This window comes from Osmerus mordax, chromosome 20 (assembly GCF_038355195.1).
Source record: "Osmerus mordax isolate fOsmMor3 chromosome 20, fOsmMor3.pri, whole genome shotgun sequence".
Lineage (NCBI taxonomy): Eukaryota > Metazoa > Chordata > Actinopteri > Osmeriformes > Osmeridae > Osmerus > Osmerus mordax.
This window is the reverse complement of record NC_090069.1, coordinates 12,090,741-12,110,253: the sequence shown is the minus strand read 5'-3', so window position 1 is coordinate 12,110,253 and position 19,513 is coordinate 12,090,741. Positions and strand designations below refer to the sequence as shown.

General features: G+C 40.9%; 1 protein-coding gene across 2 annotated transcripts in view; it reads right to left on the bottom strand.

Annotated features, from left to right (window-relative positions):
• Positions 1–4,376: 4,376 nt before the first annotated feature.
• pi4kaa (phosphatidylinositol 4-kinase, catalytic, alpha a) overlaps positions 4,377–19,513 on the bottom strand; it is a 209,736-nt gene continuing 194,599 nt past the window's right edge. For both annotated transcript variants that reach the window (XM_067258321.1, XM_067258319.1), the window contains exons 44-54: positions 14,576–14,705; positions 14,409–14,479; positions 14,230–14,302; positions 8,212–8,392; positions 7,979–8,083; positions 7,757–7,882; positions 7,530–7,650; positions 7,153–7,312; positions 6,932–7,021; positions 5,949–6,032; positions 4,377–5,720 (exon numbers count right to left, since the gene is read on the bottom strand). In XM_067258321.1, coding sequence (XP_067114422.1) covers positions 5,669–5,720; positions 5,949–6,032; positions 6,932–7,021; positions 7,153–7,312; positions 7,530–7,650; positions 7,757–7,882; positions 7,979–8,083; positions 8,212–8,392; positions 14,230–14,302; positions 14,409–14,479; positions 14,576–14,705 — 1,193 coding nt within the window. In that variant the 3' untranslated portion in view covers positions 4,377–5,668. The remainder of the gene's footprint in view (positions 5,721–5,948; positions 6,033–6,931; positions 7,022–7,152; positions 7,313–7,529; positions 7,651–7,756; positions 7,883–7,978; positions 8,084–8,211; positions 8,393–14,229; positions 14,303–14,408; positions 14,480–14,575; positions 14,706–19,513) is intronic.

The window sequence follows — 19,513 nt, the reverse complement described above, 5'->3', positions numbered from 1 at the left end:
CCAACACACCGGCACGGAAACACACTAGATCTAGTGATAACATCTGGACTAAATATCAATAATATTTCAATAACCAATCTACCCCTCTCAGACCATCATTATATACTTTTTAATGTGGAAATTATCCTAACAAAAAACAAAAAAGAATTCTTAGTCCATAGAAGATATTTAGACGATACAGCTATGATGACATTTTCTGAACAATTTGCTCTATATGAGCCGACTAACCATGATTGCTCTCTGAATGAAATGGTAGAGAACCTCAATGAAGCACTATTATCTGTGTTAGACTCTGTTGCACCACTGAAAACCAAAAAGAAGTGCACAAGCAGAACCTCCCCATGAAATAAAAATGTTAGTGAAACGAAAAGAAAATGCCGTGCAGCAGAGAGAAAATGGAGGAAAACAAAGATCACTATCCACTACAATATCTACAAAGATACAAGATATAACCACCTATAACAAAACCATCCGTCTAGCAAGGAGAGAATATTTCTCCAACATTATTACAGAAAATGCCAGAAATTCCAGAGTTCTTTTCTCCACCATTGACCAGCTGCTAAACACTGTCCCTGCTCCACCTCCATCCTCAGCAGTTAAATGTGAAGAGCTTGCTTTGTTCTTCAAGAACAAAATAACTTTGATCAGAGCTAGTATTATTAATAGTGGGGTCGAAACTGACATCAGTAGATTTTGCAACATAACCATGAGCACATTTACCTGTATCACACTTAGTGAACTTTCCAAAATTGTCAGTGAATCTAACTCCACAACCTCAGATATTGATCCTATACCCACAACAATCTTTAAGCGAGTGTTTGATAGTGTCTCAGGTCCGGTACTAGAGATTATAAACACATCCCTTAGAACTGGCGTCTTCCAAGATGCCTTCAAAACAGCTGTTGTAAAGCCCCTATTAAAGAAAGCCAAATTGGATAACAGTCTACTTGCAAATTACAGACCAATATCAAACCTTCCATTTATTAGTAAAGTACTGGAAAATATAGTTTTAGTCCAATTAAATTATTTTCTTGAAGAAAATAACATCCTGGAAGTCTCGCAGTCAGGTTTCAGGAAATATCACAGTATTGAAACTGCTCTCACCAAAATAATTAGCGACCTCAGACTAAACTCTGATGCAAATACAGTCTCTATCCTTATCCTGTTAGATCTCAGTGCAGCATTTGATACCATTGATCACGACATCCTAATCAATAGACTGGAAAAGCTTATTGGGTTCACGGATAGTGTATTGAACTGGATGAAATCATATATCACAGGAAGGAAGTTTTATGTTAGTTTAGGAGACCATAGGTCCAAGAAACATGAGAACTGCTACGGGGTTGCTCAAGGAAGCTGCTTAGGTCCATTACTTTTTTCTCTTTATATGTTACCACTCCGCGACATAATCAGAGAACATAACATAGATTTCCATAGCTATGCGGATGACACACAACTATATATATCCACTGAACCCAACGATGCAACGGCCATCAATTCCATTACCAACTGCCTGTTGGCAATAAACAAATGGATGAATGATAACTTTCTTAAATTAAATGAAGGCAAAACCGAAGTCCTACTATGTGGCCCCAAATCCAAAAGAGAGATGCTTACTAAGAATCTAGGAGGCTTAACCCCCTATCTTAAACCAGAGGTGACGAGTCTCGGTGTAATCCTGGACTCAGATTTGAATTTCAACTCTCACATTGATAAAGTGACCAAAACAACTTTCTTTCACCTGAGGAATATAGCAAAGGTACGACCATTCATAAATCAAAATGATGCAGAGAAGTTAATTCATGCTTTTATATCCAGCCGGCTGGACTACTGTAACGCACTTTTCACTGGTCTTCCCAAGAAAACTACTGAAAGACTACAACTCATTCAAAATTCTGCAGCTAGATTATTAACCAAAACTAAAAGGATAGAACACATTAGTCCTGTCCTAGCCACTTTACACTGGCTCCCCGTTACCTTCAGAATTGACTTTAAGGTCCTTTTCCTCACATACAAAGCTCTACACGGACAAGGACCTAGCTACATTGCTAACTCCCTTATAAACTACACACCAGCTGGAACACTGCGATCATCAAATGCAGGCCTATTAGAGGTCACCAGAAGCAGTCATAAGAAGATTGGTGATTCGGCCTTTGTCAATTATGCCCCAAAACTATGGAACAAATTACCCATAAATATTAGGGAAGCAAATACGCTAGACATTTTTAAAAGACAGCTTAAAACCTACCTTTTTACTGAAGCATTTAAGTAATTTTATCTCAGAAACGTTTTACTACTTTTATTAGTTATATTATTGTTTTTATAATTTGCTATTTTAATTATTACGTTTATCACTTTTATTATTATTATTTTTGATTTTATGTAAAGCACCTTGAGCTACAGAAATGTGCTATATAAATAAAGTCTTACTTACTTACTTACCCTGTCAAGATTCTGCAGTTTACATCTAACCCAGTGGTCATCTCCACTCACAGAATATGGACTCAGTTTAGATGGCATACTAACACGAGGGGAACACTTTTGATTCAGAGCCCGCTGTGTAACAATCACACGTTTTTACCATCCAAATTAGACAACACCTTTGCAGGATGGCATAGGAAAGGGATCCAAAGATTTGGTGATCTTTACAGGAATGGGATATTTTCTAGTTTCGATGACTTGAGTTCCAAGTATGAACTTTACCGAACTGACTTATTTCTTTACTTTCAAGCTCGCCAATTTGCTAAGAGCCATAGCTCACAATTTCCTACTCTCCCGGAAAGGTCTCTAGTGGATTCACTTCTGGAAGTTCCTCCTTGGTTAGTTTCACGGCACATTCTTATTCGATGATGTCACTCCATCCATCCATCCATCATCTGCCGCTTTTCCGGGGGTCGGGTCGCGGGGGCAGCAACCTAAGCAGGGAGGCCCAGACTTCCCCCTCCCCGGCCACTTCCACCAGCTCTTCCTGGGGGACCCCGAGGCGTTCCCAGGCCAGCCGAGAGACATAGTCCCTCCAGCGTGTCCTGGGTCTTCCCCGGGGCCTGTGAATTTGAAAATTCACAGTTTTGAGGAGGAATCTTCCATTACTGTTTGCTAGATTCATAATTATTTTCCTTTCGAAATGTTTTTGCTAATTCCCGTGAGATGGCAACTCTTAGAGACATAAACATTTATAGATTTCTTTACTTTAACTTCTGATTTATCAGAAGTTGTGTGTAAATACTTCAGTACAAATATGAACCGCCCAGATCGTGGCACTATAATTTATGTTAAAAAATCGAAATGTTTATGTTAATAAACATTTGAATTTGGCCCATTTTTTATGTTTTGAAAAACACATTTCTGACCACTTCTCCTAAACCGCAGGTCTGACTGCTACCAAATATTTGGTGGATAATTGTTGGACCGACATGATCTAAAGTTGTATAAAGCTTGTTGATATTTGTTATTTTTTAAGATAATGAACAATAACTTCAAAAGTGGTGTCGTTCAGCAAATAAATTGACAAAAGTCCACAATCATTGGGCCGATCATCACAAAACTCAGGGGATATGTCCACATAAGTAAAGTTGAATTTTTCATTTAAATTGACCAATAGCAGGCGCTACAAATACAGACAATGTATTAGACTTAACACAAATATGACTATAAATCTGAAATAGTTTGTCACAATTATTACAAAACTAACAGATTATATGTGATAAATGTTGAAAAATGATGACTATTTTTATATTGCTTAATAGGTGGTGCCACCTGTTCCAGTTAGTCCAAGCATCACCAACTTGCTGAATATTTATGTTGAACAAAGTTTGTAAAAATGTGGGAAATATTTATTTTTGAAAATGTAAAAGAAGACCTTTTCTTGCTTGAATCCTTATATCGCAGCTTGCGGCTATTATTTTATTTTGAAGTTGTGTTTCGCAGTTGAAATTGTTGTATGAAGCACACGGTTTACACAAGTAATTTTTCATAGTTGCATCAAATTGAATAAACTCTAGTTCAGCTAGGCCAAACCAATGGCAAAGAAGCTTCTCCTGTATAATGAAACATAAGAAGCACTAATCCTGAAATAGCTGTCTATCAGTGTCAGTAAACAAGCTGGTGAAGTACTGACACCCATGAGTTGATTAGATTCGATTATGATTCTTCCTGGTGTCGCAGGCGTTTTTATTTATTTTTTATTTAAACATTCCATCATTTCAAATTATCACATGAAAGGTAGTGCTTTATGCTAAGTATCATTATGGCTGAGATTTGGTTGTGGGTATGAGGCCGCTGGCTAAGTGTCAAAGTTAATCACAGCCATGCTGAAGGTCAGCATAACAACATTATTACAACTACAAGCTCCATTTATGGTGCAAAGTGACAACAGATTATGATTTGTTTATTTATTTAATCATTTATTTGGCTCCGTCAACACAAATAGTTCTACAAATGGACTGGGACTGGAATGGTACCAAGTAACACAAACATTTTCTTGCACACTGGCCTTCGACTTTATGTAGGTATACATGCAATGCTGACAAAATAACATTTAAACTCTAATGTTATTTGAGAAAATATGTTCATCTCTGCGGTGTAAAGTTTGTCAGAATCAAAGATAATGATTGTTAATGTAAGCAAAGTGATGCTGATAGCATTGACATAAAAACAAAACAAACAGACAAAAAAATGGGGTGCTAGTTTCTCCATTTCGGATTTCTTTAAAAACGAATCAATTGACAGCAAAAAATAAATTAATGAAGAAAAAACATTTTTTTTGAGCCAGGTTTGTGAACAAAAAGAAAAGTAGAAGATGACAGTTTTGGATATTTAGACTGGAGTTCATAGAATAAAATGACTTAAACGAGCTGGAAGCCAAAGCGGATATGCAACAAATTACTTAATCACTTAAAGTCTATGGAGGATCGTTTAGATTTAAAATTAAATGTACGTAAAACATTAAGTAACTTCCAAATAAGCTGCTGCACTGGTTTCTCGCCGGTTCTATTTACTCAAGTGTAATCATTTGATGAAATGGCATTCCCAGTTACTGAATTAGCTGTATTCATGCACAATTAAAAAGTCAATCTGACAGCAAAATATTTTAAAGAATGTGTAAATTAACTTAAACACTACCAAATAAATGTGTATTTGTGTACATATTTTGCCATTGGTGGGGTATTTACAATGTGAGTTGATGTGCCAATGTGATATGGTGGAAATACTAGAAAAGGTTTTTTGGTACTTTGATTGGAGTGCTGACCAAACTATGGACCGAAGTAGCAGTAATGTAAGCAAAGTCATTGTTATTTCCTGGCCAGTTCACAGCCTGACGGACAACATGGGAATGATTACATTGGTGTTATCTTCTATATGTCAAAGGGTTGAGTTTCACATTCACGTTCACATTTTAAGCATTCTACCTCCCCCTATAGGCTAACATTGGTAGCTACACTAATCACAAAATGACATGACATTCTCCTCATAAAGTGACAATTATCTAAAATGTTAATGTTCTAAAGCTCCCTACTTTAACAAACAATAATGTGGGGATTGTTTTCTAGACTGCTACATTGAGCATTGGCTTTTTTTCCTGAGCTTTACCATTAAGCTGAATTCAAGCCAGGTGGTTAGCACTACATTAAAGGGGGGGGTTGATAAGCAGCAGGGACAACATGGGCTTTCAGTATGGAATCTGGTTCTGGTAGTACTGGAGCATGTCGTAGGTTTTGCTTCTGTTGGAAAAAAATACAAAACCAACAATTAGCTTTCAGCTAATTTCATAAACTCTTCTGCTTATGCCACAAAGGGCACATTTTTCAATTTACATTTAGTCATTTTTTAATGCATTAATTGTGTATTGAGAAATCCAGAGAATCATCTACAAAGATTTAGGAGACATGATCTGGCAAATGGCAGATGAGATTAGTGGTGCAAGGTTTAGAAATCGAGCTACTTTTTACCTGCTGCTAAGAAAACAACTCTGGATGATTTTAATGATGAATGCAGCAGCCTCCTTCTCACTCATACTAGGGTTGAAGCGTTGCCTAAAAGCCAAACAAAATAATGAATCTATTATAACCATCTTGTTCCACACACACTCTTGCACAAAACAGTCAAAATTGGCACATTATCCAATAAAATGCACACTTGAATTTAATTAGCTTATGGACAGTTTGGATATACCGTATTTTTCGGAAATAAAGCTGTGGCCTGTACCCCTATTTTACAGTTTTCTTTTGGTTGTATGACTTATAATTCTAAGCGGCTTATAGCCCGGTTTTAGAACAAAAAAGTGTCTTTGTCCCAAGATCTCTACAGACGTGCAGCTAATTTAATGCTCAACACTTGAACGGGGGCTTATTACTTAAAAGAGGAATTATTTACTGTGTCGTCTCAGTTACACTATCAGGTCTTGGAAATACAGTGACTTGCTAAAGTAGGCAAATGGCTAGTAGAACATAACATTTCATAATAATGTCAGTAAATCAAGCCACTAAATGAGTGATTTCTGGACACACTATCCACAACCGAATGCTGTAAGATCGCCTATACTCGTGCATTGCTTTGTATTGTAGCGACAATACTCTTGGTACCCAGAATGCCCAGCGGCAAGCTGAAAAGCTACGAAGTTAAGGGCATTAGCTTAGTTATATTAAGCATTGTCCGGAGTTCTATTGCTGTGTTCGTTCTGTTTTGATATGTGTAATGCTATGGTCTGTAGTTTAGATCCCTTGAGTGTTCACCCTGATTGTGAATGTTGTCTAGTTAGATGGCTATCCAAGCTGTCCAATGTGAGTGTTCCTGGGTAAATAAACAGTCGGGCTATATGCCCAGACACCGATTTACAAACACAAAGTTCCCATTCTGGTGGGATGCGGCTTATAGAAAATGCGGCCTATTTCCGCAAAATACGGTAGTATCTAACCAAAAAATATCTACTCACTTCAGAAGTTTAATGGTCTGTCCTCTGAAGCATGGTAGTCCAGTGTCCAGCATCAGAGTTACCAAAGAAACCACTGCATCCATGTAGGGCCTGAAGAGGATGAAGAGCGAGAGAAGGATACAGCAAGAGGATGCAGGATGGTGCCTACCAAAAGAAACTCACCCATCCACAAATGCACACAGACTTGACTATAATGCAAATGTACAGTCACCACCACTCACCTAACTGCCAGATATCCCCTCACACACATCTCCATGAACCATTTGAAGGGCGTAGCCTCCATCTTGCCCCCCATGATCATCACCATTTCATCCGTCAGCTTAATGTCTGGCTCCCATCCAAGATTCCCACCCGGGGAACTCTCAAACATGAAACCAAAGTCTAGGGTGCACAAGTACACATCCATAAATCCACATCCATTTAATAAGTACTCATCTTCACGTACATATGTACATTCATATGTATATGTTCAGGACAATGTAACCCTGAACGGCATATGAATGTGATTACCCGCGTAACGCTCTGCCAGTAAGTGGGTTTATATAATTGGGTAATCATGCACTCTAGATAAGTAGCTTCTGCTGACGTGGTTCTGTACCTATGTGGATAAGGTGTCCCTTGCTGTCCAGCATAATGTTGCCGTTGTGCCTGTCCTTGATCTGCAGTAAGAAGAGAAGAAGGCTGTAGGCTGCCATGCTGCGGATAAAGTTATACCGAGCCTAGGAAAGAGTGAGAGTCATACAGAGAAAGGAAAAAACACTATTATATGACTTGAATGCAGGTCCATTTGGCTATTTTTTTTACATTCCTGGCTTGTCACATCACCTTCTGGAAGGCCAGGGTGGACTCATCACCGTACTGATTACGAAAGTAGTCGTACATCCCAAAGTCCGTCTGCCTGCCCAGCTGGTCACGAGACTTGCAGTCCGGGATGCATTCAATCACGCCGCACTGGTGACAGGAAAATATGTGGTATGCTAGGCATGTTTAAAGCAGCTTTAAAAGTACTAGTAGGTGATGTAAAGTGTGTGTGTGTGTTACTCTCACCCCAGGAGCGGTGGCCACCACTCTGTAGGGGAATACAAACAAGTCCAGTCCTCCTAGCTGGAAAATGTTCTTAAACAGGCCAATGATCTGCAGGGCAAGCATGTCCTAGACACAAGGGGGTGACAGACAGTTAGGTCTCTGTGTTTTAGCTGAATGTAAGTAACCACAACATCTTAACCGAGGGCAATGTGTCCACATTGGGGCCTGATGGGAGTTGGTGGAGGCTTCCTAACCTGTCTACAGTCATCTCCCACTTTGAAGATGGCTGCCTGCCAGCAGATCCTTTGTGCTTCGTCTGAGCTCTCCTCCCCCTCTTCTACAGAATCAGAGGGGCAGCGGAGCCCCTCCTTCTCCAGCTCACTCACACCGCAGCGTTTTACCTTAAACTTGGCCAAGTAGGGAGCCTTGGCAGCACTTCAGATGAGGAAAAAAAAGTCACATTAGTCACATTGACCAGTTCTACATGTTTTATCCCTGAACAGACCAATGAAAATGTACATTTAAAAAGATACAAAATATCTAAATAGCATACAATCAACACTGGAATTATCGGCGCCTCTGGCAAAGATGATAAAAAAGTCACCTTTTTGTAATTTAGCTTAGTGCAAAAAAAATAAAACAATTCAACCTTCAATTTAGGTTAATGTATTTTGAAAAGAAAAAGATCTGTCTTCAAGAATTAATTATTTTAATGTAACCTAGTGTGCCACAATTTTGGACACTCCTACATTTAATGCTTTGTACAAACTCCCTTTGCCACTGAAACAGCACAGTCTTCTCCTGTAACATCTAATGTGGTTGGAGAATACAAAGCAAGGAATCTGAGACCACTTCTCTTTACAGAATCTCTCCAGATCATCCAAGGTCCTAGGTCTTCTCTTGAACACTCTCCAGCCCACACATTTTCAATGGGGATTAGATCTATTCAATTTAACAACCTTTGGAGTGACAAGACAGGCAGTGTATACTAGGCAGTGGACAGTGATACTCTAATCTGACCACTTTTTTCAGTAACGAGTAATCTAACGCGTTACTATTTCCAAACCAGTAATGAGATTAAAGTTACTTGTCCAAGTCACTGTGCGTTACTATTTTGTCATTAATAGTAAAATATATATTTGATTTCTTCTTGCGTCTCTGGGAGTTAAGCCTATGCGACAATTAAATCACGTTTTCAGCACGAGGGTCACGTCACGTGTATATACATAGACCTACCACTCAGCGACACAGACAACAATGTAGCAGGAGAGAGAGAGATGCGCTTTTTGAGTTGGAAATACAATCACTATTTTGAGTATTTGTCAGCTAAAGATGGAAATATCAAGGTTCGTTGTACACTTTGTGCTGGTGGCGACAAAGTGCTATCAAGCTACAAAAACACGACATCAAATTTTAAGAAACATTTGGAGTCGCAGCACTGCACAGTCAAACTTATAGAGCCGGATGTCAATAGTTGTGTTCGACTTCATGCAGCACCGGCGGCGCATGTTACAGCTAATCTAGAAGAACCACAGTGATGCCAATCATGCAAACTCTTGTAAACTCGTTTTACTTGTCCGTAGTTACAGACACATTACAGGTTATGCTCCAGAAGATGGAGACATTGGAGGAGAACCAGCGAGAGGCTCTCCTATTCAGGCGACGACAGGGCAGACACACTGAAGAGGTGCCAGTGATGGACCTACAGGTGGCCCAAACACAGGCTGAACTCCAAAACCTTGAGGAGCGCCTTAAGGTGCTGGAGTTCCAAAAGAGAGTGGTAGGTGTTTGGAGATGCCATGAACTATGGCTTCTACGCAGCGTTCAAATTGGTGCTGACAATAAGTTCATAACTTCTAATTGCAGATGCTGTGATGAAGTGGAAGACAGGACTGGGAGAGAAGGCTGTGGAGCTTGTCATAGCGGAGACACTCAAACACGCCCCAGCAGCTCATTCAAAACAAGCAAGGTGAATGAATCATGATTGCAGCTTCCATATCCAACCTTTCACATGGCTATGTGACAAAAAACTAGAATCCCATAATATTTTTGTGATGATGTATATTATTTTAGATGTGATTTTATGACTTGTTTAGCCCTTTTCACACATGCAATTATGTTGTCTAACTTAACTTGATAGGACACTAATTTAATGTCTGCATACTTCTATTAAAAAAATAATAATAAATAAAAAATTCATAAGTATGCAGTGGCATAACAACATCTCTGACGTTGATAACAAACCAAACCGTTTCAAAATCGGTTGAAAAGTTATGGTCATTTAAAAAGTACATGTAGCACCAACACAATGTTATGGGTGAGCGAGTTGACTGTAGCAAGATGGCCACCATGTGCGGACGTTCCAGACTCCGCAATAAGACATCTAGTCTTTATATATATCTATGATTCAAACAGTCGACCTACCATCTGTTAACTGAAAATATATGCCCCCAAAAACATAAAAACAAGCTTGTCATTTATTTAGGGGGAAATGGCTAATTCAAAAGAAGTTTGCTGGAACCGATCATTGTCAGTAACAATGCCAAATGCAACCATTTGGTCTCAGTCTAGAGCCCTGCGTGGAGAAGCTGACCCCGGTAAATTGTGCCACGAGCAAGCTAGCCTAGCTGCTATTGCTTGCCAAACTTCACAGAGGGGATTGTTTGAATGTGCCGGAAATTAAAAACTTTTCTTTTGACATAAAGTTTAGGCTGTGGCATTGAAGACAGCGACGCACCACACAAGCTTGAGTTGAAATACATTATTCAATGTGACATTACTTACTGTACATGCAAGTCTTGAATTGCTTAAATGTATGATGCTGGTAGTACACTACGATACGATACTTGCTGTGCAACAGTCTTACTAGCATTTCTATGTACGTCGTATCTATGCGTCGTTGCTAACGTGTGCTGACGTTGTGACGTAAGGCTAGCACTCAGTTCCCTTTGTGCACACAAGGCACTTTTTGCCACAAAAACATTGTAACCTCTTAAACCGTGCAACGGAACGTACAGACAGAATCCCAGCCTTGAAAGACAAGGGAAAAAATAGATTATTAAATAAATAAATTAAATAGATTATTTTTGGTATAGCCATCCTTCTCTTTATGCCAAACCACGTAATGAGATTTCTCGCATGCCTTCCAAATAATTTGTTGGGATGGAGGTGGCATTGAACCCCAATATGCTACTTTTCCTCAGTACTTCTCCAACAGTGATAAAATGTTTTATCCATTTCTTTTTGCTTAGTTTTTTTATAACCATTCGTTGACTTATGAAGCTCAACACACTTTTCCCTCATTCAATTTGTGTGTTCTCTTATCTTTCTAATGGTTCTTGCAGGTTTCATCAAGTCAAATTTAAGACCTTTTTAAGACATTTTAAGACCATAAAGATTGAAATTTAAGACCTACACGACGCATTACCCCAAAAAATATTCAAATCAATGAAATTCTGAAAAAAACATTTTATTTCAATGAATGCAGTCATTGAAAAAGCATAAATGTAATTTAAAGATAAAACAATCACATTAGTAATTTTTGAATATTTTTTTGGAAAAGTTTGCAGCGAGCGTTGTTGTTGTACCTGGAGCTAGGTATACCGCTTGTAACCAATAGGGGAAATCGCTGTGATCTAGCCATGTCTCGTTGAAAGTACACTTTCCCATTTTCTACACGTAGCCGAACTTTAACAAACTCTGAGGAAGCGCAGACGTATTTCGCAGGCAGGTATTGCATTTATAACAGGATTTGTAGTTTTATCACCGTGTACATACCAAGCCCCCACCCCTCGCCCCTCGGCTTGAAGCAACGGCCCCGGTGGATGTAGGTGGTATTGCATTTCGTGTTTGACTTCCGACTCTTCCGGTCGTTTTTATTCTATTAACTCCAGTCAACATTTACAAAACTATCTCCCCCAATAATTTTGTTCGATTCTCGAACCTGGATCATACTACTAGCTTTTTCATAGAATAATTTTTCCTGATTTTTGCTAAGTTTGAAATCAATCCAAAATGGGTAAACTAGCACCCCATTTATTTGCTTACGTCAATAAAAGTTGACTGCAAATGTGCTCGCGGATACTAACAGGGCACGAGCACAAAAGTTCACATTGGCCGATGGCCGAAATGGCTTGAGTTGCCTGCCCTGTTGTAGCAAGTTTAGCAAATGGTTGTCACACATACATGAAATGTTGTTAATATAGTTTATTCCCGTTATTTTAAAATACATTAGATTTTTCGTAAAAACGTTCATGACATGATGGCAAATATTATATTATGTTAAGCGTGAGCATAGATTGTTGACATGTCTATCTGGAGCAAAGACGAAGATTAATAGTACTTTAACTGATAACCACAATAGGAAATGATATATATATATTTAAATAATATTAGTCTTGCCTTCAGAAGCTTTTGTTAAACACACTCATTATTCTTTTTTGATCGTGTCAAAGCCAGACTGCTTTTGTGGGACAATGAAGGTCCTCAGTGACTATGTTTCACCCCCACTTATATCTGATGGAAACGTCTTGTATATAGTTCTGTTAATATGCCCCTTTCAAAGGCACGTTCAATAAACTAGATTATATTTTAGACACACTTCTCAATTTATTACATTATTACCAAGTCTTGTTAGATCACGTTATATCCATTAATAGGCGTTTGGGTTAGGGTTAAAACACAAGCCACATTTCTACACTGATGTTAAATTGAAGGCAGTGTGATTTTTGTGGCATTTCGTTTGAATATAAAGTTGACAGTAAGCTATGGTAAGTCTGCATTATGGAAGATTTCTGTTACCAAAATAACAGAAAAAAATTTCTTTGCCTGGCGAGAACAACGACGGAGCTAGCTGTTCATGTTAACAGTTTATTTAATCCGATACAATGCGTTGGAAATCATACTCAAATCACGAAGAAAAAAAACAACATATGTGATGAGTTCCATCTAGAATAGCCCTATATTTAGCCCTATAAAAACAAGTGAAAGGAATACTATACAGTGATAGCATACATTTCCGTAAAGTTTGCATCATGTCTCTGATTCTTATCTGACTTGTACCCCATTCTGCCACTGCAATGCTTTAGCTCACACGCTCGCAACCATATAAATCTATGCTCGCGACTGGTTGTTGCAAAGTACGACGTGTACAGCTAGTTGCAAGCGTGCACGAGGTCTCGGAGCTAGGGAAAAAAAGAGCCACTGTTTAAAGATAGACCGGAACAGTCGGAAGTGGAAAGATGGCGCGGTCCAGTTTCGTACTCTCGCATGCCTCACTGCGCCACTGAGCACTTTTCAGAGAAATGAATGGGGACGCCATTTTGGAAGACAAAAGTTGCTTCCTCTAGTTATATTAACTCTATGGTACATACCAACACCAATATCCCCCAGAAAGAACTACAACACAGCGAACCAACGTTCTGAGGGCAGCGTTCTGCTGGTTTCGTTTGTAGAGCTCCGCTTTGTAGGCTGCGACTCAATACTTTTTTGCTACTTTGTCATAACTTTCTGCGGCCAGCGGTTCTGGAAATGAACGAGGGTAAAACCTTTTTTAGACCTGACTAAATGAAATTTAAGACCTCGGATGAAAATATGGCCGTTTTTAAGACGTTTTAAGGCCTTAAATTTCAAGTTCCGAATTTTAGACTTTTTAAGACCCCGCGGGAACCCTGGTTGATGTATGAATATGGTATATAACCTGTGTCACCTCATCTATATGTGAGTCATGGATTACTGCTTGCCAGTTCCTAAACACTGATCAACTTTAAAAGGTCTAATATAATTGGAAAAATGCTTCAGTTACATGTAGTTTATAATCATTTCTAGGGGTCCCAAAAATGATGTGTTCTTTTTTTAATATGTAAGCGAAAACACCAAAAGATTACATCCTATAATGGGGGGTCAGATGGCTGAGCGGTTAGGGAATCGGGCTATTAATGAGAGGGTTTCCAGGTCGATTCCCAGGCGTGAAAATGACGTTGTGTCCTTTGGCAAGGCACTTCACCCCTACTTGCCTTGGGGGGAATGTCCTTGTACTTACTGTAAGTCGCTCTGGATAAGACCGTCAAAAAACGCAAAATGACTAAAATGTAAAACGTTATAACACTTTACTCATCTTTGCCAGGGGTGCCATTGCTTCAGGAGTTGACTGTATATAATAATTATTATTATTATTATTATTATATAATACAGATAATACAGACAATACAATTTGAGATACATGTATAAATATACTATCATTTGATCAGGGTTATTAGGCAAATCTAGCACACCTCTGCATAGGTGTTCCTGACTTGTAGTCTATATCCAAAACAATGGCTTCAGGGTTACTGGGGAGGTAGCATCCTGAAGTCCACAGCATCCACATAAGGAAGACAAAGGGTATCAAGTCAAGGGGGGAAAAAAACAGGAATAAATCACATTACATTGTTACAGTAAGGATCAAGATTACCTGGCTGGACCTTGATATCAGACAGGGCTTTGAGACATGCCCTCTTCCTTTCCTCTCCCTTTGGAACGGGCCTGAAAAGCAAAACAATTTTATGTGTACTACACTAGAATACCTCTACCATACCAATTTCCATGACAGAAGGATATGCGGTGAGGTGTTCTTCCTACTTGATGATGGCAGACACATTGGTGATCTTGCCAAAAAAGTCAAACTCTCTCCCATAGAAGTCCTTGGCTGGACCAGACAGGGATCTGGTTATCTCCTCTACCATCTGCTCCAGCAGCTCCCCTATATCAGCTACAAAAAGGAAGCAACAGGGTTTCATTTGAAGTGCAAAAATTTAATTAATTTATTATTCAACTGAACTTGAATAATGACAATAGACAATGTCAAGCCAAGAAATTTTTATTTATAGAGCACATTTAAAAACAGCCAATGCTGACCAAAGAGCTGTACAAAATCACATGTACAACTTTTGACATGGATGACGGGGAACAAGTCCAGACTAAGCAAAGCCAATAGACTTATGAGAAACTAGAGGAAGAAGACGTGATAACAGTCGCAATGATGAGAATGCTCAAGACTAGGTTGAATTAGGAAAAAACGGTGGGGCTGTACCTAGAGATGATTCTCCGGGAGCTACAAGATTTTTAGAGTGTGTGAACCTCGAACAGATCAGCGATTGAAATACGATGTCCAAAATAATAGGGTAGAGCAAGCTGAGGGAATCGAAGGGGCCGAGACAATAATTAAATCTAATCTAGGTTCTAACAGAACTTCTGAACTGATTACAAGTCCAGCAAGAGGCTAGGATCACGGATAAGGGGGTCACTCCAGAGCATCCTAATCTTCGTGGTTAAGGAGGTGGCAGAGGAGAACAGACCCTCCACAACTTTAATCATAGAGGGAATACATTTATCACTATCATGCCAGCACTCACAGACTATAGAAGAATAGACGACAAATTATAGCGGAAAACAATTATTAGTAGAGGAGAAAATCTAGTGTCATAACCCATTCCCTGCTAAACTACAAGTATTCTACTTGTACAGATGCGACACCTCTATATGATATTTGGCGGAGTGGCGGATTCTGGTGACAATCATCAAACCTCTGGAGTCTTTCACATAGCAAATCTGACAATTTACCTGGCATGCAGCTGGAAGTTAAAGATGACTGGGGCACACTAGCAAGAAGTCCAGCAACAAAGAGAAGCTACTAACCTTTCGACATCACAACCCCTGAGTCTGATTCTTTATTTCTGTGGCTAACTATCCTAGCAACAAGGGAATCTTCACAATCAACAGGGAGTCCTTGGTGTTTACTTAGCCGGTAGCCACCCATCACGTTGCCTACAGTCCCGCAGTGTCTGCTTAGTAATTTCCAAGTGGCATTCATTACGCAAGACAATATTGTGCAGAAAACATTCAACAAAAGAAGCACTGGATTTCTAATGACTGTATAGTTAGTCCCCAAGCGAAAAGGTGTTTTCATGCACGCAAATGTTCTATTACAACTCAGGACATTGACAGCATTGATTGAATGCAATTGTCTCAAAGAGTTTCTGTGTACAATATGTCGTAATGAGCCAAGTATTTAAAGGGTAATCCCTGTCTCCTTAAAAAATGTGTCAAATAAAACAACAGTGTGCTGAGCCTAGGCAATAAAGTAGAGTGATGTAACCTCTCGCGTTTTGAAAAACCTGAACATTTACAGAATGGAAACCTTTGCTATTTACTGGATGGCATCCATAAATAAAAGTGCTTGATTGACTGACTGATGATTATTATTCAAATTGTGGTTTTGGAAATTAATTACATAGTGTAATAAATCGCTAATGAGACTTTTAAAGAAGGAGCAGATCTTTAATGCACCACCTCCTCCCAAAACACTCATAACTTGCGATGCCGACTCTGTGGCAAAGTTTCCGGAATCAATGCAAACACACCTGAGGTGGCATGAGTGTTGCTTTCATCAACAAAAATTATGACTAAATATCGTCGTCAACGAACCTTTATCACGTGACGAAAACGAGACAAGACGCAACTTAAATGCTGCTCAAGTGACGATGATTCCAATTTAATGTATAATGCAATATTTTTGACGAATAAAAACAAGTCTAAATGTGCTTTACAAAAAAAACTGCTAAAATGTTTGTTAGTGTTTTTGACCAAAATGAGTCGAAATGTTATACCGTTATTTCGTCTTGTTTAGTCATGTTATTATTATTAGCCAACTCATGAGGCTGTGGTTAATGTGTCTCATTTTAACTTTAGCTTTAGACCTTAGCTTTAAACGTTAGCCTGAAAACGACAGGAGACAAATGTCTGTGACTAGTGTGTGTGTGTTTACATATTTCAATCAGGAGAGACCTTGTATGAGTGAAAGATGTTCATTACAGACTAATAAATGTACTATGGTGTTTGGAGCTTGAACCCCACGGGGAATTATATAGATCAAAGGGCGCCTGCCCAACGCCCGAAGAAGAATCCCCCACGGAGTCCAGACACTGGTGGCGGTGGCGGCAGCCGACGACCAATCGAGCCGAAGACTGAGACGGAACCGGGCGGCGACGGGGTGGTGGAGGGTCGCGCACTTGATAGCATGGACAAACTACACAGGGAGAGAATCATATTTAAAGGCACGGATCATGTGACACCATTAATCGATAGCGGGAGCGCTAATCGACCTGAACCCTAGTGACCGCCCGACCAGGGAACGGGGGGAAGGTAGGGCGTTCTTAGCGGGGGGAGTGAGAAGTGTACACTACGATTAAGCCCGAGTGCAGAGATCGGTCTTGCCTGACTGAACTTGCGCAAGCTTCATTTCAATCAGGAGAGACCTTGTATGAGTGAAAGATGTTTATTACAAACTAATAAATGTACTATGGTGTTTGGAGCTTGAACCCCACAGGGAATTATATAGATCAAAGGGCGCCTGTCCAAAGCCCGAAGAAGAATCCCCCAAAAGTAAAAAGGTAGGAAGTTAAGAACAAAAAGAAAACATACTCACCAACAGGAAGGAACCATGAACCGCTGGGGAATAAGCAACACAAACACAACACGGAAAGCGACCGACATGGGTGCACCGCACCGATCGGAGCGACCGTGATCAGTACGAGAGCGTACAGAAGGACCTAGGCTAAAAGCATACATACCCGGGCAGGAACCTGCAGGAGATGGCAAGCCATGCACGGACAGATCCGTAGACATGTTCCTATACCGAGAACCCAAAGGAAAGAGCAGCAATGATTGTAGGCAGTAGCCTCCTGGCCAGAGGCCGATGCCCTAGTGCATGAATGAGTTATGTGCTAGAGGGCCGACCCCCTCATGCTGTCGGTGTTTGCCTAGGCTGGCTGAGGCCCGACGCCCTCAGGAGTGAATGTGATAGCCTTTGCGGCTTTGGTCGGCTAGAGGGCCGACGCCCTGGGTCTATGTGAACAGCCTGAGCCGGCTGGAGGACCGACGTCCCCGCGTACATGACCTATGTAGGCTAGAGGGCCGACGCCCTTGAGTCTATGTGAACAGCCTGTGCCGGCTGGAGGACAGCGTCCCTGTGTACGTGACCTATGTAGGCTAGAGGGCCGACGCCCTTGAGTCTATGTGACAGCCTGTGCGCTGGCTGGGGGACCGGCGTCCCCGCGTACGTGAGTCTAAGTGTGCTATAGGGCTGACGCCCTTGAGTCTATGTGAACAGCCTGTGCCGGCTGGAGGACCGACGTCCCCGCGTACTGATGACCCTATGTAGGCTACCGGGCCGAAACCCTTGAGTGTGTGAGCAGCCTTTGCCGGCTGGAGTGCACGTGAGCCTTTATTGGTAGGAGGACCGACGCCCTCGTGACTTGTGCTAGCAAGAGAGGCAGGAACCAGGGACCCTCTGTTTGCATACAGAAACCAAGTCGCTGTATCCGCAGGCAACGTTAGCATCGAGCCTGTAAACACGAGACAGTTTAACGAGAGACACAGTAACAACACCGACCACCAGTTGTTTGCAAGTACTCACAGAGCCGTTAGGGCCGTAGCGATCTTTGGGCCTCGATGATGGCAACAGAATCTGGACGAACGTACGAAGAGTACGCTGATGAAGACCAGCGGCCCAGCTGCTGCAGAGACGCAGTGGACACCCCTTGCAAAGCAGCGGACGTTGCAGCGCCTATTCTAAATGAATGGCCTGAATACCGTCCAGGGGGAAGGTTGCATTTGGCTACGCCCTGTGCTAGATGGTGGCTGAACCAGGATTGTGACATAGGATTATTGCTAGGGGTTAAGAAGAGGGGGGAGAGTGGATCGGAAGGGCACCTCCTCTTTACGTACCTCAGCATAGATAAGAAAGGACAGAAAGGACCACCCGTGTTAGCAATGATGATTGAGCAAGAGCCTCCGGTTTTGGAATGTTTGAGAAGCAGAATGAAGAAATCAGGGTGAAACGTTAAGTCAGAAAAACACACATCAGTGGCAGGATTGAACACGTTTGCCCGAGTTATGAATTCCCCGCACCGTAAGAACCCATAGAAAGCCATTAAAAACGTGCAATCCAAGAGGGAATCGATGTAGGGGGAAAAGCAACCGCGTCAGAGCACCGAGAGCATGGCGTGCAGAATAGACAGAGTGAATGGGAGTCTATCGTCCACCTTAGCGGGGAAAGCTTTGCCTATGCCTTTGAACAGGAGTTTGACTGCTGGATTAGTGAAAAGGCTGGGGAACGAAGGATCATGGCATCTGGCATTGAATTGAATACCCGCAACCAGACCTTTAATATAGCGTGGCTGGAAGTGGCGAACATCAGTGCAGTGACACACAAAAGCACACACCACGTTAACACACACGGGTACCAGCGGGACAGACAAAGACAGACAGAACATAGCGTACGTTCTCCAGGCGAAATCGTACGATCTAAGGGTAGAAGCAACCAACCCCTTCCTCATATAACCCTTGGCTACCTCTAAATATGCCTGCAAGGAGTGCTCTTCTAATCTAGGCCCAGTGACGCGAGGGGGGGGGCGGCCAAGGGCCACTGGCTGGCGTACGGGCACAGATCCCTGAACACCTGAAAATTGAAACGGGACAGAGAATCAGCTATAACATTATCTTGGCCCGGCACGTGAC